The sequence below is a fragment of the Pleurodeles waltl genome, chromosome 3_1 (genome assembly GCF_031143425.1).
Source record: "Pleurodeles waltl isolate 20211129_DDA chromosome 3_1, aPleWal1.hap1.20221129, whole genome shotgun sequence".
Lineage (NCBI taxonomy): Eukaryota > Metazoa > Chordata > Amphibia > Caudata > Salamandridae > Pleurodeles > Pleurodeles waltl.
The window spans coordinates 1,838,812,396-1,838,837,442 of NC_090440.1; the positions used below are offsets into that span (position 1 = coordinate 1,838,812,396).

General features: G+C 48.2%; 1 protein-coding gene across 1 annotated transcript in view; it reads right to left on the bottom strand.

Annotated features, from left to right (window-relative positions):
* Positions 1-227: 227 nt before the first annotated feature.
* WDR75 (WD repeat domain 75) overlaps positions 228-25,047 on the bottom strand; it is a 237,055-nt gene continuing 212,235 nt past the window's right edge. Inside the window, exon 21 of the mRNA XM_069225921.1 lies at positions 228-494. Within this exon, the coding sequence (XP_069082022.1) occupies positions 287-494 (208 nt within the window). The 3' untranslated portion in view covers positions 228-286. The remainder of the gene's footprint in view (positions 495-25,047) is intronic.

The following is a 25,047-nucleotide window of genomic DNA, read 5'->3' on the forward strand; positions in this document are numbered from 1 at the left end:
CTGTAAAAGAGGTTTGCACTATGTATGCCCCTTGACCTTTGATCCAAGCTCAACAGTCTCTATCCATGTAAAAATGGAAAAAAAGGGAGATCCTCAGTGTACACGTGATTTCAGTGACATAGGGCAGGGAAGCACTCTCTCGCCATCCCCAAACCCCTCATTTTAATTAGGCATGACCATCCAAGAACAGACCGCTATTGTATGACAATAAGATCAGATTCAAGATAAAGGTTCTGGATTCGAAATATATTATAAAAATATAAGGTGCAAAAACGTTTCAATATTTCTACAAAGTTGAAATCCAACTATAATCTTTTTTCCTTAGTCTTTTCAATTCTCTCTCTTGATATTTTGAAAGTTGGGGACAGGTTTCCTCCATATAAGGTGGTGGTGGTGGTATTTCCTGGTTTCTCTCTGTAGAATCCATTTCTTCATCAGAATCCTCCACTCCATTTTCACTCTGCATTTCCACTTCATCTGGAACTTCTTCAGTGCTGAAATGGGAACCACAGAAAAAAACAGTAAAATAGGTGTTGAGTTTTGCTGAAAATCTTGCTGGGAAATATGTGCAACTATGAGCATGGACCAGCTATTAGGACAGACTACTGCAATTTGGACAAATGACTGTGTTGCACTGCAAATAATGTGTATAACCTAGGATTATTTTATCCCTAAAATTAACAATGTGTGTGGCTTGTAGGAGTAAGTACTGTCTCAAGAACAAGTTAAACACAGAAGGATTATTTAAGGCTTTTGTCAAAACCTATTTTCCTCCATCAGCATAAGATTTAAACATGAGATTAATCAGATATTTTTCATGTTATTCACTAGTGTCGAGCTCAGGGACAACAGGCAACTCTGACCATACCCCCACCTCAAACCCATTACAACACAGGGCCATCAAGCATTTGTATTATGATTAGGGTTTCCTGTTTTCAGTCATTATTTTTTGTGGATTTCAGTGGTGGTTTCTCAGTGTTTGAAACCAGTGTTTAGTAATGTTTGACTGTCCAACCACCAAAATAGACGTGTTTTTCCGTATTTACAAAACCTTTTTTGCACTGATTAAGCACATATTTAATTTAAAGACGAAGTAATGCAGGGTATGGAATTCCTGTAATCCTAGTTCTCTCCGGTGAATCTCCATTAACAACATAAACACTGTATGGTCCCGCCAACATGTGGGAACCCCACTGCAGTTCCTTCAAAGTCACATCTACTTTGTAAAGGCCAGGAAACATGCGCCAGACATGTTAACTTTTGCAACTTTTAAAACATGCGACCAATATTTATTGAATTACTTTTCAAATTAGAAGGAAAAAAAAAGGTGATACTCTTAAAAGTCACTAAAGCAAATGAAGTAACCTTAAAACATCCTTCACAAACCCTTTTTACTTATTTTTGAAGTAAGTAAAGGAATAATACATAGCAGCATAGCCTGTATAGGCTATAGCTTTGAGATAATGCAAATAGGACATTGCGCCTTTAAGGGCCACTTGACCTCCGGTGTCCCATCATGCCCTGTAGAAGGAAGTCTAAGTTCTTTTTGACAAGTGTAAAGAAATGGCTCCCTGTTGCAGTTACCCCCCACTTTTTGCCTGATACTGATGCTGACTTGACTGAGAAGAGTGCTGGGACCCTGCTAACCAGGCCCCAGCACCAGTGTTCCTTCACCTAAAATGTACCATTGTATCCACAATTGGCACACCCTGGCATTCAGATAAGTCCCTTGTAACTGGTACTTCTAGTACCAAGGGCCCTGATGCCAAGGAAGGTCTCTAAGGGCTGCAGCATGTCTTATGCCACCCTAGAGACCCCTCACTCAGCACAGACACACTGCTTACAAGCCTGTGTGTGCTAGTGAGAACAAAATGAGTAAGTCGACATGGCACTCCCCTCAGGGTGCCATGCCAGCCTCTCACTGCCTATGCAGTATAGGTAAGACACCCCTCTAGCAGGCCTTACAGCCCTAAGGCAGGGTGCACTATACCATAGGTGAGGGTACCAGTGCATGAGCATGGTACCCCTACAGTGTCTAAACAAAACCTTAGACATTGTAAGTGCAGGGTAGCCATAAGAGTATATGGTCTGGGAGTCTGTCAAACACGAACTCCACAGCACCATAATGGCTACACTGAAAACTGGGAAGTTTGGTATCAAACTTCTCAGCACAATAAATGCACACTGATGCCAGTGTACATTTTATTATAAAATACACCCCAGAGGGCACCTTAGAGGTGCCCCCTGAAACTTAACCGACTATCTGTGTAGGCTGACTAGTTTTAGCAGCCTGCCACAAACCGAGACATGTTGCTGGCCCCATGGGGAGAGTGCCTTTGTCACTCTGAGGCCAGTAACAAAGCCTGCACTGGGTGGAGATGCTAACACCTCCCCCAGGTAGGAATTGTCACACCTGGCGGTGAGCCTCAAAGGCTCACCTCCTTTGTGCCAACCCAGCAGGACACTCCAGCTAGTGGAGTTGCCCGCCCCCTCCGGCCAGGCCCCACTTTTGGCGGCAAGGCCGGAGAAAATAATGAGAAAAACAAGGAGGAGTCACTGACCAGTCAGGACAGCCCCTAAGGTGTCCTGAGCTGAAGTGACTAACTTTTAGAAATCCTCCATCTTGCAGATGGAGGATTCCCCCAATAGGGTTAGGATTGTGACCCCCTCCCCTTGGGAGGAGGCACAAAGAGGGTGTACCCACCCTCAGGGCTAGTAGCCATTGGCTACTAACCCCCCAGACCTAAACACGCCCTTAAATTTAGTATTTAAGGGCTACCCTGAACCCTAGAAAATTAGATTCCTGCAACTACAAGAAGAAGGACTGCCCAGCTGAAAACCCCTGCAGCGGAAGACCAGAAGACGACAACTGCCTTGGCTCCAGAAACTCACCGGCCTGTCTCCTGCCTTCCAAAGATCCTGCTCCAGCGACGCCTTCCAAAGGGACCAGCGACCTCGACATCCTCGGAGGACTGCCCCTGCTTCGAAAAGACAAGAAACTCCCGAGGACAGCGGACCTGCTCCAAGAAAAGCTGCAACTTTGTTTCCAGCAACTTTAAAGAACCCTGCAAGTTCCCCGCAAGAAGCGTGAGACTTGCAACACTGCACCCGGCGACCCCGACTCGGCTGGTGGCGATCCAACACCTCAGGAGGGACCCCAGGACTACTCTGATACTGTGAGTACCAAAACCTGTCCCCCCTGAGCCCCCACAGCGCCGCCTGCAGAGGGAATCCCGAGGCTTCCCCTGACCGCGACTCTTTGAACCTAAAGTCCCGACGCCTGGGAGAGACCCTGCACCCGCAGCCCCAGGACCTGAAGGACCGGACTTTCACTGGAGAAGTGACCCCCAGGAGTCCCTCTCCCTTGCCCAAGTGGAGGTTTCCCCGAGGAATCCCCCCCTTGCCTGCCTGCAGCGCTGAAGAGATCCCGAGATCTCTCATAGACTAACATTGCGAACCCGACGCGTGTTTCTACACTGCACCCGGCCGCCCCCGCGCCGCTGAGGGTGAAATTTCTGTGTGGACTTGTGTCCCCCCCGGTGCCCTACAAAACCCCCCTGGTCTGCCCTCCGAAGACGCGGGTACTTACCTGCAAGCAGACCGGAACCGGGGCACCCCCTTCTCTCCATTCTAGCCTATGTGTTTTGGGCACCACTTTGAACTCTGCACCTGACCGGCCCTGAGCTGCTGGTGTGGTAACTTTGGGGTTGCTCTGAACCCCCAACGGTGGGCTACCTTGGACCAAGAACTAAGCCCTGTAAGTGTCTTACTTACCTGGTTAACCTAACAAATACTTACCTCCCCTAGGAACTGTGAAAATTGCACTAAGTGTCCACTTTTAAAACAGCTATTTGTGAATAACTCGAAAAGTATACATGCAATTTTGATGATTTGAAGTTCCTAAAGTACTTACCTGCAATACCTTTCGAATGAGATATTCCATGTAAAGTTTGAACCTGTGGTTCTTAAAATAAACTAAGAAAATATATTTTTCTATACAAAAACCTATTGGCTGGATTTGTCTCTGAGTGTGTGTACCTCATTTATTGTCTATGTGTATGTACAACAAATGCTTAACACTACTCCTTGGATAAGCCTACTGCTCGACCACACTACCACAAAATAGAGCATTAGTATTATCTCTTTTTGCCACTATCTTACCTCTAAGGGGAACCCTTGGACTCTGTGCATGCTATTCCTTACTTTGAAATAGCACATACAGAGCCAACTTCCTACAACAAGCAAATCAGTACTATATTGGTATACACATTATCTATTCCATAAGGAAGGAGTGAGGGTTGCTGTGATTTCAATGGAGATTCTCCTGAGAAAGAACTAGGATTATAAGAAACCTTTTTTTCCCTCTCTCTCTAAGATTCTGTGAAGGAAGAGATCAAAGAAGAAAGGGAAAAGTAAAATTAGGTTTAGAGATGCTTACCTAACTTTGACATCCAAATCAAGACAATATATTGTGTATCAAAGGTGTGAACTGATCTCCAAGTTGCAGCCTTGCAAATCACAGCAATTCGGATGTTCCTAGGCAAAGCAGCAGTAGCTGGTTCACCGAGTGGGTCCAAGGTTTACCAGACAGGGTTTCTCTTTTTTTATAGCAAATTATTATGCTGGGGAAAATCCTGCTAGATAAGGATTGTTTGGAAGTGACAGTGTGTCTGCGGACGACCACAGTTAGCCAAGCGGTCTACATTTTCTTAAAAATGTTGTCCTACCTAGATAAAACTTCAAAACCTTTCTAACATCGAGAGTGTTGAAAGACCTCTCTGCAAGAGAAGAGGGTTTCTGAATGAATGAAAGTAAAGTAATAGTCTGACACTGAAATCTGAGCCTACCATAGGGAGGAATTTCAGATGGGTCCTCATCACTACCCTGTTGCTATGGAATACTGTGAAAGGTTCATGAGGAAAGAGCGTATGAATCTCTAACTCAGCAAGCTGAAGTAAAGGCTGCTGAGAAGGATGCCTTCTAAGAGTTGTTGATAAGAAGCCTTTTGAATGGGTTCTAAGAGAGGACCCATCAGGCGAGAGAGGACAATGTCTAACTCCCATGGAAGAGGTGGTCTCCTGACGGGAGGATGCATCATCTTAACGTCTTCCAGAAAATCTTGAACAGGCATTGTGAAAAAGGACATTTGTGAAGGACATTTTCGATAAGCTGTGACAACTACAAGATGTGTTCTAATTAAGGAGAAATTAAATTTCGCAAGATGTAGGAAGCTGGCTCTTTAGGCACAATATCTTATTTTGATATCTTATAGAGTCCAGGGGTTCCCTTACCAGTGGACAAGGGCTTGCACTAGCAATCCCAAGGTGCTCTTTTAGGGTGATGTGTGGTCACGCAGCCTTAGGCTCATCAGAGAGGATTGTCTGACATCTGCAAATACACAGTCAATAAATGAGGCACACAACTCATGCCTTTGCTGATGCTAAGTTTTGATTTGAAAGTGTGCTGAGGCCTGCTAACCAGGCCCCAGCACCAGTGTTCTTTCCCTAACCTGTACTTTTGTTTCCACAATTGGCACACCCTGGCATCCAGGTAAGTCCCTTGTAACTGGTACCCCTGGTACCAAGGGCCCTGATGCCAGGGAAGGTCTCTAAGGGATGCAGCATGTCTTATGTCACCCTGGGGACCCCTCACTCAGCACAGACACACTGCTTGCCAGCTTGTGTGTGCTGGTGGGGACAAAAACGAATAAGTCGACATGGCACTCCCCTCAGGGTGCCATGTCAAACCTCACACGGCCTATGCAGTATAGATAAGTCACCCCTCTAGCAGGCCTTACAGCCCCAAGGGAGGGTGCACTATAACATAGGTGAGGGCACAAGTGCATGAGCACTGTGCCCCTACAGTGTCTAAGTCAAACCTTAGACATTGTAAGTGCAGGGTAGCCATAGGAGTATATGGTCTGGGTGTCTGTCAAACACGAACTCCACAGCACCATAATGGCTACACTGAAAACTGGGAAGTTTGGTATCAAACTTCTCAGCACAATAAGTGCACACTGATGCCAGTGTACATTTTATTGTAACATACACCCCAGAGGGCACCTTAGAGGTGCCCCCTGAAACCTTAACCAACTACCCGTGTAGGCTGACTGGTTTTAGCAGCCTGCCACACTCGAGACATGTTGCTGGCCACATGCGGAGAGTGCCTTTGTCACTCTGTGGCTAGTAACAAAGCCTGTACTGGGTGGGGGTGCTTCACACCTCCCCCTGCAGGAACTGTAACACCTGGCGGTGAGCCTCAAAGGCTCACCCCCTTTGTTACAGCACCACAGGGCACTCCAGCTAGTGGAGTTGTCCACCCCTTCCGGCCACGGCCCCACTTTTGGCGGCAAGGCCGGAGGAGATAATGAGAATAACAAGGAGGAGTCACTGGCCAGTCAGGCCAGCCCCTAAGGTGTCCTGAGCTGAGGTGACTAACTTTTAGAAATCCTCCATCTTGCAGATGGAGGATTCCCCCAATAGGGATAGGAATGTGACCCCCCCTCCCCTTGGGAGGTGGCACAAAGAGGGTGTACCCACCCTCAGGGCTAGTAGCCATTGGCTACTAACCCCCCAGACCTAAACACGCCCTTAAATGAAAATGTCACTTACCCAGTGTACATCTGTTCGTGGCATCCGTCGCTGAGATTCACATGGTATGCATGAGCTCGCCATCTGGTGATGGGTCGGAGTGTTACAAGTTGTTTTTCTTCGAAGAAGTGTTTTCGAGTCACGGGACCGAGTGACTCCTCCTTCTGTGCTCATTGCGCATGGGCGTCGACTCCATCTTCGATTGTTTTCCCCGCAGAGGGTGAGGTAGGAGTTGTACTATAGTAATAGTGCCCGCGCAATGAAAAATGTAAATATGTACCTATTAAAGGATTAAATATATATACAAATTGAAGGTAACTTCTGAACTGCTACAGGCTTCCGGGGAGGTGGGTGGGTCCATGTGAATCTCAGCGACGGATGCCACGAACAGATGTACACTGGGTAAGTGACATTTTCAGTTCGATGGCATCTGTCGCTGTAGATACACATGGTATGCATAGACTAGTAAGCAGTTAGTTCCCCATAAGCGGTGGTTTAGCCTGTAGGAGTAGAAGTTGTCTGAAATAGAGTTCTTAATACAGCTTGACCTACTGTAGCTTGTTGTGCGGATAGCACATCTATACAGTAGTGTTTGGTGAATGTGTGAGGCGTAGACCAAGTGGCTGCCTTACATATTTCCTGCATTGGGATGTTTCCTAAAAAGGCCATTGAAGCACCTTTTTTCCTTGTTGAATGTGCCCTGGGTGTAATGGGCAGTTGTCTTTTTGCTTTAAGGTAGCAGATTTGGATGCATTTAACTATCCATCTGGCTATACCTTGTTTTGATATTGGGTTACCTGCATGAGGTTTTTGGAATGCAATAAATAGCTGTTTAGTTTTTCTGATGTTTTTTGTTCTGTCAATGTAGTACATTAATGCTCTTTTGACATCTAATGTATGTAGTGCTCTTTCAGCCACAGAATCTGGCTGTGGGAAAAAAACTGGTAGTTCTACCGTTTGATTTAGATGGAATGGTGAAATAACTTTGGGTAAAAATTTTGGATTAGGTCGTAGGACGACCTTATTTTTATGTATTTGTATAAAAGGCTCTTGTGTTGTGAACGCTTGAATTTCACTTACTCTTCTTAGAGATGTAATGGCGATGAGAAAGGCAACTTTCCAGGTTAGGAATTGTATTCCGCAAGAGTGCATGGGTTCGAAAGGTGGGCCCATGAGTCTTGTTAGAACCACGTTTAGGTTCCATGAAGGAACAGGTGGTGTTCTTGGTGGTATAATTCTTTTAAGCCCTTCTATGAATGCTTTGATAACTGGTATCCTATACAAGGAAGTTGAATATGTAGTTTGCAAGTATGCAGATATTGCTGCAAGATGTATTTTAATAGAAGAGAAGGCTAGCTTTGCTTTTTGTAAATGGAGCAAGTAATTTACTATATGTTTTGGAGTTGCGTCTAGTGGTTGTATCTGATTATGATGGCAGTACCAAACAAATCTTTTCCACTTACTTGCGTAGCAGTGTCTAGTGGATGGCCTTCTGGCCTGCTTTATGACTTCCATACACTCTTGGCTAAGTTGTAAGTGTCCGAATTCTAGGATTTCAGGAGCCAGATTGCTAGATTCAGCGATGCTGGGTCCGGGTGTCTGATCTGTTGGTTGTGTTGCGTTAACAGATCTGGTTTGTTGGGCAGTTTGATGTGTGGTACTACAGACAGATCTAGCAGTGTTGTGTACCAGGGTTGTCTTGCCCACGTTGGTGCTATTAAAATGAGTTTGAGTTTGTTTTGACTCAATTTGTTTACTAGGTAAGGAAGGAGAGGGAGAGGAGGAAAAGCGTAAGCAAATATTCCTGACCAGTTCATCCATAGGGCATTGCCTTGGGATTGCTTGTGTGGGTATCTGGACGCGAAGTTTTGGCATTTTGCGTTCTCTTTTGTTGCAAACAAGTCTATTTGTGGTGTTCCCCAGAGTGTGAAGTAGGTGTTTAGAATCTGTGGGTGGATTTCCCATTCGTGGACTTGCTGGTGATCTCGAGAGAGATTGTCTGCCAGCTGATTCTGGATCCCCGGAATAAACTGTGCTATTAGACCAATTTGATGGTGGATTGCCCACTTCCATATTTTTTGAGCTAACAAGCTTAACTGCGTTGAATGTGTTCCTCCTTGTTTGTTTAGATAATACATCGTTGTCATGTTGTCTGTTTTGACAAGGATGTATTTGTGGGTTATGATTGGTTGGAAAGCTTTTAGTGCTTGAAAAACTGCTAATAATTCTAGATGATTTATATGCAGTTTTGTTTGATGTATGTTCCATTGTCCTCTTATGTTGTGTTGATTGAGATGTGCTCCCCACCCTGTCATGGAAGCATCTGTTATTACGTACTGTGGCACTGGGTCTTGGAAAGGCCGCCCTATGTTTAAATTTATACTGTTCCACCATAGAAGCGAGAGGTAAGTTTGGCGGTCTAGCAACACCAGATCTAGAAGGTGACCCTGTGCTTGAGACCACTGTGAGGCTAGGCACTGTTGTAAGGGCCTCATGTGCAGTCTTGCGTTTGGGACAATGGCTATGCATGAGGACATCATGCCTAGGAGCTGTAGTATTGTTCTTGCTTGTATTGTTTGGTTTGGAGACATGTGTTGAATGACCCTGTTGAAATTGTGGATCCTTTGTGGAGTTGGCGTTGCTACTCCTTTTGTTGTGTCTATTATGGCTCCTAGATATTGCTGTACTTTGCTTGGCATAATGTTTGACTTTGCCAAGTTGACGGTGAACCCTTGTAAGGAAATGCCTCCTTGGCATGGTTGCCCCCTGACTTTTTGCCTTTGCTGATGCTATGTTTACAATTGAAAGTGTGCGGAGGCCTGCTAACCAGGCCCCAGCACCAGTGTTCTTTCCCTAACCTGTACTTTTGTATCCACAATTGGCAGACCCTGGCATCCAGATAAGTCCCTTGTAACTGGTACTTCTAGTACCAAGGGCCCTGATGCCAAGGAAGGTCTCTAAGGGCTGCAGCATGTCTTATGCCACCCTGGAGACCTCTCACTCAGCACAGACACACTGCTTGCCAGCTTGTGTGTGCTAGTGAGGACAAAACGAGTAAGTCGACATGGCACTCCCCTCAGGGTGCCATGCCAGCCTCTCACTGCCTATGCAGTATAGGTAAGACACCCCTCTAGCAGGCCTTACAGCCCTAAGGCAGGGTGCACTATACCATAGGTGAGGGTACCAGTGCATGAGCATGGTACCCCTACAGTGTCTAAACAAAACCTTAGACATTGTAAGTGCAGGGTAGCCATAAGAGTATATGGTCTGGGAGTCTGTCAAACACGAACTCCACAGCACCATAATGGCTACACTGAAAACTGGGAAGTTTGGTATCAAACTTCTCAGCACAATAAATGCACCCTGATGCCAGTGTACATTTTATTGTAAAATACACCACAGAGGGCACCTTAGAGGTGCCCCCTGAAACTTAACCGACTATCTGTGTAGGCTGACTAGTTTTAGCAGCCTGCCACAAACCGAGACATGTTGCTGGCCCCATGGGGAGAGTGCCTTTGTCACTCTGAGGCCAGTAACAAAGCCTGCACTGGGTGGAGATGCTAACACCTCCCCCAGGCAGGAATTGTCACACCTGGCGGTGAGCCTCAAAGGCTCACCTCCTTTGTGCCAACCCAGCAGGACACTCCAGCTAGTGGAGTTGCCCGCCCCCTCCGGCCAGGCCCCACTTTTGGCGGCAAGGCCGGAGAAAATAATGAGAAAAACAAGGAGGAGTCACTGACCAGTCAGGACAGCCCCTAAGGTGTCCTGAGCTGAAGTGACTCTAACTTTTAGAAATCCTCCATCTTGCAGCTGGAGGATTCCCCCAATAGGGTTAGTGTAAGGAAATGCCTCCTTGGCATGGTTGCCCCCTGACTTTTTGCCTTTGCTGATGCTATGTTTACAATTGAAAGTGTGCTGAGGCCTGCTAACCAGGCCCCAGCACCAGTGTTCTTTCCCTAACCTGTACTTTTGTATCCACAATTGGCAGACCCTGGCATCCAGATAAGTCCCTTGTAACTGGTACTTCTAGTACCAAGGGCCCTGATGCCAAGGAAGGTCTCTAAGGGCTGCAGCATGTCTTATGCCACCCTGGAGACCTCTCACTCAGCACAGACACACTGCTTACCAGCTTGTGTGTGCTAGTGAGAACAAAACGAGTAAGTCGACATGGCACTCCCCTCAGGGTGCCATGCCAGCCTCTCACTGCCTATGCAGTATAGGTAAGACACCCCTCTAGCAGGCCTTACAGCCCTAAGGCAGGGTGCACTATACCATAGGTGAGGGTACCAGTGCATGAGCATGGTACCCCTACAGTGTCTAAACAAAACCTTAGACATTGTAAGTGCAGGGTAGCCATAAGAGTATATGGTCTGGGAGTCTGTCAAACACGAACTCCACAGCACCATAATGGCTACACTGAAAACTGGGAAGTTTGGTATCAAACTTCTCAGCACAATAAATGCACACTGATGCCAGTGTACATTTTATTGTAAAATACACCACAGAGGGCACCTTAGAGGTGCCCCCTGAAACCTATCCGACTATCTGTGTAGGCTGACTGGTTCCAGCAGCCTGCCACACTAGAGACATGTTGCTGGCCCCATGGGGAGAGTGCCTTTGTCACTCTGAGGCCAGTAACAAAGCCTGCACTGGGTGGAGATGCTAACACCTCCCCCAGGCAGGAGCTGTAACACCTGGCGGTGAGCCTCAAAGGCTCACCCCTTTGTCACAGCCCAGCAGGGCACTCCAGCTTAGTGGAGTTGCCCGCCCCCTCCGGCCACAGCCCCCACTTTTGGCGGCAAGGCTGGAGGGAACAAAGAAAGCAACAAGGAGGAGTCACTGGCCAGTCAGGACAGCCCCTAAGGTGTCCTGAGCTGAAGTGACTCTAACTTTTAGAAATCCTCCATCTTGCAGATGGAGGATTCCCCCAATAGGGTTAGGATTGTGACCCCCTCCCCTTGGGAGGAGGCACAAAGAGGGTGTACCCACCCTCAGGGCTAGTAGCCATTGGCTACTAACCCCCCAGACCTAAACACGCCCTTAAATTTAGTATTTAAGGGCTACCCTGAACCCTAGAAAATTAGATTCCTGCAACTACAAGAAGAAGGACTGCCTAGCTGAAAACACCTGCAGAGGAAGACCAGAAGACGACAACTGCCTTGGCTCCAGAAACTCACCGGCCTGTCTCCTGCCTTCCAAAGATCCTGCTCCAGCGACGCCTTCCAAAGGGACCAGCGACCTCGACATCCTCTGAGGACTGCCCCTGCTTCGAAGAGACAAGAAACTCCCGAGGACAGCGGACCTGCTCCAAGAAAAGCTGCAACTTTGTTTCCAACAGCTTTAAAGAACCCTGCAAGCTCCCCGCAAGAAGCGTGAGACTTGCAACACTGCACCCGGCGACCCCGACTCGGCTGGTGGCGATCCAACACCTCAGGAGGGACCCCAGGACTACTCTAAGACTGTGAGTACAAAAACCTGTCCCCCCTGAGCCCCCACAGCGCCGCCTGCAGAGGGAATCCCGAGGCTTCCCCTGACCGCGACTCTTTGAATCCAAAGTCCCGACACCTGGGAGAGACCCTGCACCCGCAGCCCCCAGGACCTGAAGGACCGGACTTTCACTGGAGGAGTGACCCCCAGGAGTCCCTCTCCCTTGCCCAAGTGGAGGTTTCCCCGAGGAACCCCCCCCTTGCCTGCCTGCAGCGCTGAAGAGATCCCTAGATCTCCCATTGACTTCCATTACAAACCCGACGCTTGTTTCTACACTGCACCCGGCCGCCCCCGCGCTGCTGAGGGTGAAATTTCTGTGTGGACTTGTGTCCCCCCCGGTGCCCTACAAAACCCCCCTGGTCTGCCCTCCGAAGACGCGGGTACTTACCTGCAAGCAGACCGGAACCGGGGCACCCCCTTCTCACCATTCTAGCCTATGTGTTTTGGGCACCACTTTGAACTCTGCACCTGACCGGCCCTGAGCTGCTGGTGTGGTGACTTTGGGGTTGCTCTGAACCCCCAACGGTGGGCTACCTTGGACCAAGAACTAAGCCCTGTAAGTGCCTTACTTACCTGGTTAACCTAACAAATACTTACCTCCCCTAGGAACTGTGAAAATTGCACTAAGTGTCCACTTTTAAAACAGCTATTTGTGAATAACTTGAAAAGTATACATGCAATTTTGATGATTTGAAGTTCCTAAAGTACTTACCTGCAATACCTTTCGAATGAGCTATTACATGTAGAATTTGAACCTGTGGTTCTTAAAATAAACTAAGAAAAGATATTTTTCTATATAAAAACCTATTGGCTGGATTTGTCTCTGAGTGTGTGTACCTCATTTATTGTCTATGTGTATGTACAACAAATGCTTAACACTACTCCTTGGATAAGCCTACTGCTCGACCACACTACCACAAAATAGAGCATTAGTATTAACTCTTTTTACCACTATTTTACCTCTAAGGGGAACCCTTGGACTCTGTGCATGCTATTCCTTACTTTGAAATAGCACATACAGAGCCAACTTCCTACAGTTAGGATTGTGACCCCCTCCCCTTGGGAGGAGGCACAAAGAGGGTGTACCCACCCTCAGGGCTAGTAGCCATTGGCTACTAACCCCCCAGACCTAAACACGCCCTTAAATTTACTATTTAAGGGCTACCCTGAACCCTAGAAAATTAGATTCCTGCAACTACAAGAAGAAGGACTGCCTAGCTGAAAACCCCTGCAGAGGAAGACCAGAAGACGACAACTGCCTTGGCTCCAGAAACTCACCGGCCTGTCTCCTGCCTTCCAAAGATCCTGCTCCAGCGACGCTTTCCAAAGGGACCAGCGACCTCGACATCCTCTGAGGACTGCCCCCGCTTCGAAAAGACCAGAAACTCCCGAGGACAGCGGACCTGTTCCAAGAAAAGCTGCAACTTTGTTTCCAGCAGCTTTAAAGAACCCTGCAAGCTCCCCGCAACAAGCGTGAGACTTGCAACACTGCACCCGGCGACCCCGACTCGGCTGGTGGCGATCCAACACCTCAGGAGGGACCCCAGGACTACTCTGATACTGTGAGTACCAAAACCTGTCCCCCCTGAGCCCCCACAGCGCCGCCTGCAGAGGGAATCCCGAGGCTTCCCCTGACCGCGACTCTTTGAACCTAAAGTCCCGACGCCTGGGAGAGACCCTGCACCCGCAGCCCCCAGGACCGGACTTTCACTGGAGGAGTGACCCCCAGGAGTCCTTCTCCCTCGCCCAAGTGGAGGTTTCCCCGAGGAATCCCCCCCTTGCCTGCCTGCAGCGCTGAAGAGATCCCGAGATCTCTCATAGACTAACATTGCAAACCCGACGCCTGTTTCTACACTGCACCCGGCCGCCCCCGCGCTGCTGAGGGTGAAATTTCTGTGTGGACTTGTGTCCCCCCCGGTGCCCTACAAAACCCCCCCTGGTCTGCCCTCCGAAGACGCGGGTACTTACCTGCAAGCAGACCGGAACCGGGGCACCCCCTTCTCTCCATTCTAGCCTATGTGTTCTGGGCACCACTTTGAACTCTGCACCTGACCGGCCCTGAGCTGCTGGTGTGGTGACTTTGGGGTTGCTCTGAACCCCCAACGGTGGGCTACCTTGGACCAAGAACTAAGCCCTGTAAGTGTCTTACTTACCTGGTTAACCTAACAAATACTTACCTCCCCTAGGAACTGTGAAAATTGCACTAAGTGTCCACTTTTAAAACAGCTATTTGTGAATAACTTGAAAAGTATACATGCAATTTTGATGATTTGAAGTCCCTAAAGTACTTACCTGCAATACCTTTCGAATGAGATATTACATGTAGAATTTGAACCTGTGGTTCTTAAAATAAACTAAGAAAATATATTTTCCTATACAAAAACCTATTGGCTGGATTTGTCTCCGAGTGTGTGTACCTCATTTATTGTCTATGTGTATGTACAACAAATGCTTAACACTACTCCTTGGATAAGCCTACTGCTCGACCACACTACCACAAAATAGAGCATTAGTATTATCTATTTTTACCACTATTTTACCTCTAAGGGGAACCCTTGGACTCTGTGCATGCTATTCCTTACTTTGAAATAGCACATACAGAGCCAACTTCCTACATTGGTGGATCAGCGGTGGGGTACAAGACTTTGCATTTGCTGGACTACTCAGCCAATACCTGATCACACGACAAATTCCAAAATTGTCATTAGAAATTGATTTTTGCAATTTGAAAAGTTTTCTAAATTCTTAAAAGACCTGCTAGGGCCTTGTGTTAGATCCTGTTTAGCATTTCTTTTAGAGTTTAAAAGTTTGTAAAAGTTTGAATTAGATTCTAGAACCAGTTGTAGATTCTTAAAAAGTATTCCAACTTTTAGAAGCAAAATGTCTAGCACAGATGTGACTGTGGTGGAACTCGACACCACACCTTACCTCCATCTTAAGATGAGGGAGCTAAGGTCACTCTGTAAAATAAAGAAAATAACAATGGGCCCCAAACCTACCAAAATACAGCTCCAGGAGCTTTTGGCAGAGTTTGAAAAGGCCAACCCCTCTGAGGGTGGCAACTCAGAGGAAGAGGATAGTGACTTGGAGGAAAATTCCCCCCTACCAGTCCTATCTAGGGAGAACAGGGTCCCTCAAACCCTGACTCCAAAAATAATAGTCAGAGATGCTGGTTCCCTCACAGGAGAGACCAACACCTCTGAAATCACTGAGGATAACCCCAGTGAAGAGGACATCCAGTTAGCCAGGATGGCCAAAAGATTGGCTTTGGAAAGACAGATCCTAGCCATAGAAAGGGAAAGACAAGAGATGGGCCTAGGACCCATCAATGGTGGCAGCAATATAAATAGGGTCAGAGATTCTCCTGACATGTTAAAAATCCCCAAAGGGATTGTGACAAAATTTGAAGATGGTGATGACATCACCAAATGGTTCACAGCTTTTGAGAGGGCTTGTGTAACCAGAAAAGTGAACAGATCTCACTGGGGTGCTCTCCTTTGGGAAATGTTCACTGGAAAGTGTAGGGATAGACTCCTCACACTCTCTGGAAAAGATGCAGAATCTTATGACCTCATGAAGGGTACCCTGACTGAGGGCTTTGGATTCTCCACTGAGGAGTACAGGATTAGGTTCAGGGGGGCTCAAAAATCCTCGAGCCAGACCTGGGTTGACTTTGTTGACTACTCAGTGAAAACACTAGATGGTTGGATTCAAGGCAGTGGTGTAAGTAATTATGATGGGCTGTACAATTTATTTGTGAAAGAACACCTGTTAAGTAATTGTTTCAATGATAAACTGCATCAGCATCTGGTAGACCTAGGACCAATTTCTCCCCAAGAATTGGGAAAGAAGGCGGACCATTGGGTCAAGACAAGGGTGTCCAAGACTTCAACAGGGGGTGACCAAAAGAAAGGGGTCACAAAGACTCCCCAGGGGAAGGGTGATGAGACAACCAAAACTAAAAATAGTAAAGAGTCTTCTACAGGCCCCCAAAAACCTGCACAGGAGGGTGGGCCCAGAGCCTCTTCACAAAACAATGGGTACAAGGGTAAAAACTTTGATCCCAAAAAGGCCTGGTGTCATAGCTGTAAACAGCATGGACACCAAACTGGAGACAAGGCCTGTCCCAAGAAAGGTTCCACTCCAAACTCCCATCCAGGTAACACTGGTATGGCTAGTCTCCAAGTGGGATCAACAGTGTGCCCAGAGCAAATCAGGGTCCACACTGAAGCTACTCTAGTTTCTGAGGGTGGGGTGGATTTAGCCACACTAGCTGTCTGGCCGCCTAACATGCAAAAATACAGACAGCAACTCTTATTTAATGGGACTAGAATAGAGGGCCTGAGGGATACAGGTGCCAGTGTCACCATGGTGACAGAGAAACTGGTTTCCCCTGGCCAATACCTGACTGGAAAAACTTACACAGTCACCAACGCAGACAATCAGAGAAAAGTACATCCCATGGCAATGGTTACTTTAGAATGGGGAGGGGTCAAGGGCCTGAAACAGGTGGTGGTCTCCTCAAATATCCCAGTGGACTGTCTGCTTGGAAATGACCTGGAGTCCTCAGCATGGGCTGAGGTAGAACTAAAAACCCATGCAGCAATGCTGGGTATCCCTGAACTGGTGTGTGTGAAAACAAGAGCACAATGCAAGGCACAGGGTGAACAAGTAGAGCTGGAGTCTGGAAGAATGGCCCAGCCTACCAAGAGGAAAGGAAAGTCAGTTGGGAAACCAACTGCAACACAGCAAAAGAAAGGGAACCTCTCTTCTCAGGAAGAAGTTCTGCCCTCTGAGGGAACTGAGCCTTTGGAGCTTCAACCTTACCAGGTTGAGCTCTTAGGCCCAGGGGGACCCTCAAGGGAGGAGCTGTGTAAGGGACAAGAAACCTGTCCCTCTCTTGAAGGCCTTAGGCAGCAAGCTGCTGAAGAGTCCAAAGGCAAGAAAAATGGAACGCATAGGGTCTATTGGGAAGATGGACTCCTGTACACTGAGGCCAGAGACCCCAAACCTGGTGCCACTAGGAGAGTGGTAGTGCCTCAGCTGTTCAGAGAGTTCATCCTAACATTGGCCCATGACATTCCCCTTGCTGGACATTTGGGACAAACCAAGACGTGGGAGAGGTTAGTCAACCACTTCTACTGGCCCAATATGTCCAACATGGTTAAGGAGTTTTGCCTCTCCTGCCCCACCTGTCAAGCCAGTGGTAAGACAGGTGGGCATCCAAAGGACCCCCTCATTGCACTTCCAGTGGTGGGGGTTCCATTTGAAAGAGTGGGTGTGGACATAGTTGGTCCACTAGAACCTCCCACAGCCTCAGGAAATATGTATATCCTGGTAGTAGTGGATCATGCTACCAGGTATCCTGAAGCTATTCCCCTTAGGTCGACTACTGCCCCTGCAGTAGCCAAGGCCCTCATTGGTATCTTTACCAGAGTGGGTTTCCCTAAGGAGGTGGTGTCTGACAGAGGTACCAACTTCATGTCAGCATACCTAAAGCACATGTGGAATGAGTGTGGAGTGACTTATAAATTCACTACACCATACCATCCACAAACTAATGGCTTGGTGGAGAGATTCAACAAGACATTAAAAGGCATGATCATGGGGCTCCCAGAAAAGCTCAAAAGGAGATGGGATGTCCTCTTGCCATGTCTGCTTTTCGCTTACAGAGAGGTGCCACAGAAGGGAGTAGGATTCTCACCCTTTGAACTTCTGTTTGGTCATCCTGTAAGGGGACCACTTGCCCTTGTTAAAGAAGGCTGGGAGAGACCTCTCCATGAGCCTAAACAGGACATAGTGGACTATGTACTTGGCCTTCGCTCTAGAATGGCAGAGTACATGGAAAAGGCAACCAAAAACCTTGAGGCCAGCCAACAGCTCCAGAAGTTTTGGTATGACCAAAAGGCTGCACTGGTTGAGTTCCAACCAGGGCAGAAAGTCTGGGTTCTGGAGCCTGTGGCTCCCAGGGCACTCCAGGACAAATGGAGTGGCCCTTACCCAGTACTAGAAAGGAAGAGTCAGGTCACCTACCTGGTGGACCTGGGCACAAGCAGGAGCCCCAAGAGGGTGATCCATGTGAACCGCCTTAAGCTCTTCCATGACAGGGCTGATGTGAATCTGTTGATGGTAACAGATGAGGATCAGGAGGCAGAGAGTGAACCTCTCCCTGATCTTCTGTCATCAGACCCAAAAGATGGCACAGTAGATGGAGTGATCTACTCAGACACCCTCTCTGGCCAACAGCAAGCTGATTGTAGGAGAGTCCTACAACAGTTTCCTGAACTCTTCTCCTTGACCCCTGGTCAGACACACCTGTGTACCCATGATGTGGACACAGGAGACAGCATGCCTGTCAAGAACAAAATCTTTAGACAATCTGACCATGTCAAAGAAAGCATCAAGGTGGAATTCCACAAGATGCTGGAATTGGGAGTAATTGAGCGCTCTGATAGCCCCTGGGCTAGCCCAGTGGTCTTAGTCCCCAAACCTCACACCAAAGATGGAAAGAAAGAGATGAGGTTTTGTGTGGACTACAGAGGGCTCAATTCTGTCACCAAGACAGATGCCCATCCAATTCCAAGAGCTGATGAGCTCATTGATAAATTAGGTGCTGCCAAATTTCTAAGTACCTTTGACTTGACAGCAGGGTACTGGCAAATAAAAATGGCACCTGGAGCAAAAGAAAAGACAGCATTCTCCACACCTGATGGGCATTATCAGTTTACTGTTATGCCCTTTGGTTTAAAGAATGCCCCTGCCACCTTCCAAAGGTTGGTGAATCAAGTCCTTGCTGGCTTGGAGTCCTTTAGCACAGCTTATCTTGATGATATTGCTGTCTTTAGCTCCACCTGGCAGGATCACCTGGTCCACCTGAAGAAGGTTTTGAAGGCCCTGCAATCTGCAGGCCTCTCTATCAAGGCATCCAAATGCCAGATAGGGCAGGGAACTGTGGTTTACTTGGGCCACCTTGTAGGTGGAGGCCAAGTTCAGCCACTCCAACCCAAGATCCAGACTATTCTGGACTGGGTAGCTCCAAAAACCCAGACTCAAGTCAGGGCATTCCTTGGCTTGACTGGGTATTACAGGAGGTTTGTGAAGGGATATGGATCCATTGTGACAGCCCTCACTGAACTCACCTCCAAGAAAATGCCCAAGAAAGTGAACTGGACTGTGGAATGCCAACAGGCCTTTGACACCCTGAAACAAGCAATGTGCTCAGCACCAGTTCTAAAAGCTCCAGATTATTCTAAGCAGTTCATTGTGCAGACTGATGCCTCTGAACATGGGATAGGGGCAGTTTTGTCCCAAACAAATGATGATGGCCTTGACCAGCCTGTTGCTTTCATTAGCAGGAGGTTACTCCCCAGGGAGCAGCGTTGGAGTGCCATTGAGAGGGAGGCCTTTGCTGTGGTTTGGTCCCTGAAGAAGCTGAGACCATACCTCTTTGGGACTCACTTCCTAGTTCAAACTGACCACAGGCCTCTCAAATGGCTGATGCAAATGAAAGGTGAAAATCCTAAACTGTTGAGGTGGTCCATCTCCCTACAGGGAATGGACTTTATAGTGGAACACAGACCTGGGACTGCCCATGCCAATGCAGATGGCCTTTCCAGGTTCTTCCACTTAGAAAATGAAGACTCTCTTGGGAAAGGTTAGTCTCATCCTCTTTCGTTTGGGGGGGGGTTGTGTAAGGAAATGCCTCCTTGGCATGGTTGCCCCCTGACTTTTTGCCTTTGCTGATGCTATGTTTACAATTGAAAGTGTGCTGAGGCCTGCTAACCAGGACCCAGCACCAGTGTTCTTTCCCTAACCTGTACTTTTGTATCCACAATTGGCAGACCCTGGCATCCAGATAAGTCCCTTGTAACTGGTACTTCTGGTACCAAGGGCCCTGATGCCAAGGAAGGTCTCTAAGGGCTGCAGCATGTCTTATGCCACCCTGGAGACCTCTCACTCAGCACAGACACACTGCTTGCCAGCTTGTGTGTGCTAGTGAGGACAAAACGAGTAAGTCGACATGGCACTCCCCTCAGGGTGCCATGCCAGCCTCTCACTGCCTATGCAGTATAGGTAAGACACCCCTCTAGCAGGCCTTACAGCCCTAAGGCAGGGTGCACTATACCATAGGTGAGGGTACCAGTGCATGAGCATGGTACCCCTACAGTGTCTAAACAAAACCTTAGACATTGTAAGTGCAGGGTAGCCATAAGAGTATATGGTCTGGGAGTCTGTCAAACACGAACTCCACAGCACCATAATGGCTACACTGAAAACTGGGAAGTTTGGTATCAAACTTCTCAGCACAATAAATGCACCCTGATGCCAGTGTACATTTTATTGTAAAATACACCACAGAGGGCACCTTAGAGGTGCCCCCTGAAACTTAACCGACTATCTGTGTAGGCTGACTAGTTTTAGCAGCCTGCCACAAACCGAGACATGTTGCTGGCCCCATGGGGAGAGTGCCTTTGTCACTCTGAGGCCAGTAACAAAGCCTGCACTGGGTGGAGATGCTAACACCTCCCCCAGGCAGGAATTGTCACACCTGGCGGTGAGCCTCAAAGGCTCACCTCCTTTGTGCCAACCCAGCAGGACACTCCAGCTAGTGGAGTTGCCCGCCCCCTCCGGCCAGGCCCCACTTTTGGCGGCAAGGCCGGAGAAAATAATGAGAAAAACAAGGAGGAGTCACTGACCAGTCAGGACAGCCCCTAAGGTGTCCTGAGCTGAAGTGACTAACTTTTAGAAATCCTCCATCTTGCAGCTGGAGGATTCCCCCAATAGGGTTAGGATTGTGACCCCCTCCCCTTGGGAGGAGGCACAAAGAGGGTGTACCCACCCTCAGGGCTAGTAGCCATTGGCTACTAACCCCCCAGACCTAAACACGCCCTTAAATTTAGTATTTAAGGGCTACCCTGAACCCTAGAAAATTAGATTCCTGCAACTACAAGAAGAAGGACTGCCTAGCTGAAAACCCCTGCAGAGGAAGACCAGAAGACGACAACTGCCTTGGCTCCAGAAACTCACCGGCCTGTCTCCTGCCTTCCAAAGATCCTGCTCCAGCGACGCTTTCCAAAGGGACCAGCGACCTCGACATCCTCTGAGGACTGCCCCCGCTTCGAAAAGACCAGAAACTCCCGAGGACAGCGGACCTGTTCCAAGAAAAGCTGCAATTTTGTTTCCAGCAGCTTTAAAGAACCCTGCAAGCTCCCCGCAAGAAGCGTGAGACTTGCAACACTGCACCCGGCGACCCCGACTCGGCTGGTGGCGATCCAACACCTCAGGAGGGACCCCAGGACTACTCTGATACTGTGAGTACCAAAACCTGTCCCCCCTGAGCCCCCACAGCGCCGCCTGCAGAGGGAATCCCGAGGCTTCCCCTGACCGCGACTCTTTGAACCTAAAGTCCCGACGCCTGGGAGAGACCCTGCACCCGCAGCCCCCAGGACCTGAAGGACCGGACTTTCACTGGAGGAGTGACCCCCAGGAGTCCCTCTCCCAAGTGGAGGTTTCCCCGAGGAATCCCCCCCTTGCCTGCCTGCAGCGCTGAAGAGATCCCGAGATCTCTCATAGACTAACATTGCAAACCCGACGCCTGTTTCTACACTGCACCCGGCCGCCCCCGCGCTGCTGAGGGTGAAATTTCTGTGTGGACTTGTGTCCCCCCCGGTGCCCTACAAAACCCCCCCTGGTCTGCCCTCCGAAGACGCGGGTACTTACCTGCAAGCAGACCGGAACCGGGGCACCCCCTTCTCTCCATTCTAGCCTATGTGTTCTGGGCACCACTTTGAACTCTGCACCTGACCGGCCCTGAGCTGCTGGTGTGGTGACTTTGGGGTTGCTCTGAACCCCCAACGGTGGGCTACCTTGGACCAAGAACTAAGCCCTGTAAGTGTCTTACTTACCTGGTTAACCTAACAAATACTTACCTCCCCTAGGAACTGTGAAAATTGCACTAAGTGTCCACTTTTAAAACAGCTATTTGTGAATAACTTGAAAAGTATACATGCAATTTTGATGATTTGAAGTCCCTAAAGTACTTACCTGCAATACCTTTCGAATGAGATATTACATGTAGAATTTGAACCTGTGGTTCTTAAAATAAACTAAGAAAAGATATTTTCCTATACAAAAACCTATTGGCTGGATTTGTCTCTGAGTGTGTGTACCTCATTTATTGTCTATGTGTATGTACAACAAATGCTTAACACTACTCCTTGGATAAGCCTACTGCTCGACCACACTACCACAAAATAGAGCATTAGTATTATCTATTTTTACCACTATTTTACCTCTAAGGGGAACCCTTGGACTCTGTGCATGCTATTCCTTACTTTGAAATAGCACATACAGAGCCAACTTCCTACAACCCTAGTTTGTAGAGGGTTTGTATGACTTGATTTGTGTGGTTTGAGCATTGTGTGAGCGAACTGGTTTTGATTAGCCAGTCGTCTAGATACGGGAACACATGTATTTGCTGCCTTCTGATGTGTGCAGCGACTACTGCTAGGCATTTTGTGAATACTCTTGGAGCGGTTGTTAAACCAAAAGGCAATACTTTGAATTGGTAATGTATTCCTTTGAATACAAACCTTAGATATTTCCTGTGTGATTGATGTATTGGTATATGGAAATATGCGTCCTTGAGGTCTAGGGTTGTCATGTAGTCTTGTTTTTTGAGCAATGGTAACACTTCTTGTAGTGTGACCATGTGAAAGTGGTCTGATTTGATGAATGTGTTTACTACCCTGAGGTCTAGAATTGGTCTCAGTGTTTCGTCCTTTTTTGGTATCAAGAAGTACAGTGAATAAACTCCTGTGTTTATTTGTGTGCTTGGTACTAATTCTATTGCATTTTTTTGCAGTAGTGCTTGAACTTCTATCTCTAGAAGCTGTGAATGGTATTTTGATAAATTTTGTGATTTTGGTGGTATGTCTGGAGGGAATTGCATGAATTCTATGCAATAACCATGTTGGATAATTGCTAGGACCCATGTGTCTGTAGTTATTTTGTCCCATGCTTCGTAATATTGACGTATCCTCCCCCCCACTGGTGTTGTGTGGGAGGGGTGAGTGACGTGTGAGTCACTGCTTGTTGGTAGTGGTTTTGGGGCTTTGAAATCTTCCTCTATTCCTAGGGAATTGCCCCCCTCTATACTGGCCCCGAAAACCTCCCCTGTACTGTCCCTGGTAGGTGGGCGGTGCGGACTGTGAGGTGCTAGCTTGTGTGGCCTGACCCCGAAACCCTCCTCTAAAAGGTGTTTTGCGGAAGGTGTTATAGGATCCTCTGCTCTGCGGGGAGTAGAGTGCGCCCATGGCCTTGGCAGTGTCAGTGTCCTTCTTGAGCTTTTCTATGGCTGTGTCGACCTTCGGACCGAACAGAAGTTTTTCGTTTACTGGCATGTTAAGCACTGCTTGCTGAATTTCTGGCTTGAAACCAGACGTTCTGAGCCATGCGTGCCTACGGATGGTAACCAACGTATTAATGGTCCTTGCGGCCGTGTCTGCTGCATCCATGGAGGAGCGTATTTGATTGTTGGAAATGTTTTGACCCTCCTCAACAACCTGTTTTGCTCTTTTTTGCAGATCTTTTGGGAGATGTTCAATGAGATGCTGCATCTCATCCCAGTGGGCTCTGTCGTATCGCGCTAGCAGCGCTTGTGAATTTGCGATGCGCCACTGGTTTGCTGCTTGGACAGCAACCCTCTTCCCGGCTGCATCGAACTTCCTGCTTTCTTTATCTGGGGGAGGTGCATCCCCAGAAGTGTGTGAATTTGCCCGTTTTCTGGCAGCCCCTACCACCACAGAATCTGGTGGCAGCTGAGAGGTGATGAATACAGGGTCCGTAGGAGGCGCCTTATACTTTTTGTCCACCCTAGGCGTCACTGCCCTACTTTTAACTGGCTCCTTGAAAATGTCCTTTGCATGGCGTAGCATGCCTGGGAGCATCGGCAGGCTTTGGTAGGAGCTGTGGGTTGAAGAGAGGGTGTTAAATAAAAAATCATCCTCTACTTGTTCCGAGTGTAGTTCCACATTATGGAATAGTGCTGCTCTAGCCACCACCTGTGAGTAGGCTGTGCTGTCTTCCGGTGGTGATGGCCTAGTTGGGTATGTGTCTGGGCTGTTATCAGACACTGGTGCGTCGTACAAGTCCCACGCATCCTGATCTTGGTCATCGTGGCTCATGGCGGTGTGAGCTGGCGAATGTGACGGGGTGTAAGTTGGCGAAGCCGGAGTTACAGGTGGAGGCGAGGGAGGTGTTACCTTTTGTGCTGTTTGTTGCTGAGGAGTAAACTGAAGCGTTCTCTTTCGTTTGACAGGTGGAAGGGTACTGATCTTCCAGTCCCCTGCTGAATAAAGATACGCTTTTGCGTGTGATCCACGTCAGTGGATTGCAGTTCTTGTTCAAATCTATGTTTCTTCATTTGTGAAGACATAGAATGCTCTTCAGTATAGGAGCCTGAAACAGGGTCTGATGTCGCTATTTTCAGCTCCGAAAACCCTGTTGATTGTTTTTTCGGCTCCGAGGTAACCTTCCTCTTTTTCTGTGCCGAAAATTCTTGGCCTCTATGGTCTTCGGTGCCACTGTCTCGGCGTCGATCCGTGTCGACACCGAACTCTCGGTGTCGATGCTTCTGTTTAGCACTCTCTCGGTCCCGAGGAGGCTGCGTGCCGGTGTCTCGACCGAAGTCGGACGATCTCGACACTGAATGGGCCTTTTTCGGTGCCGATCGTTGGTCACCGAGAATTTGGGTGGAGCCATGGCCGGTTGGCAGTGGCGTCCCCTGGGCCTTCTTTCCTTTTTTAAGTTCTGATCTCAACGTCTTACTCACAGTTTTTGTAGAGTCTAGCTCGTCGGAGTCTGAATCCTGGATGGAAAAGGATTCCTCCTGTTCCTCTTCTGTCTCGAACTGTCGACGCTCCTTTGGCGTGGACGCCATCTGCAGTCTTCTCGCTCGACGGTCGCGCAG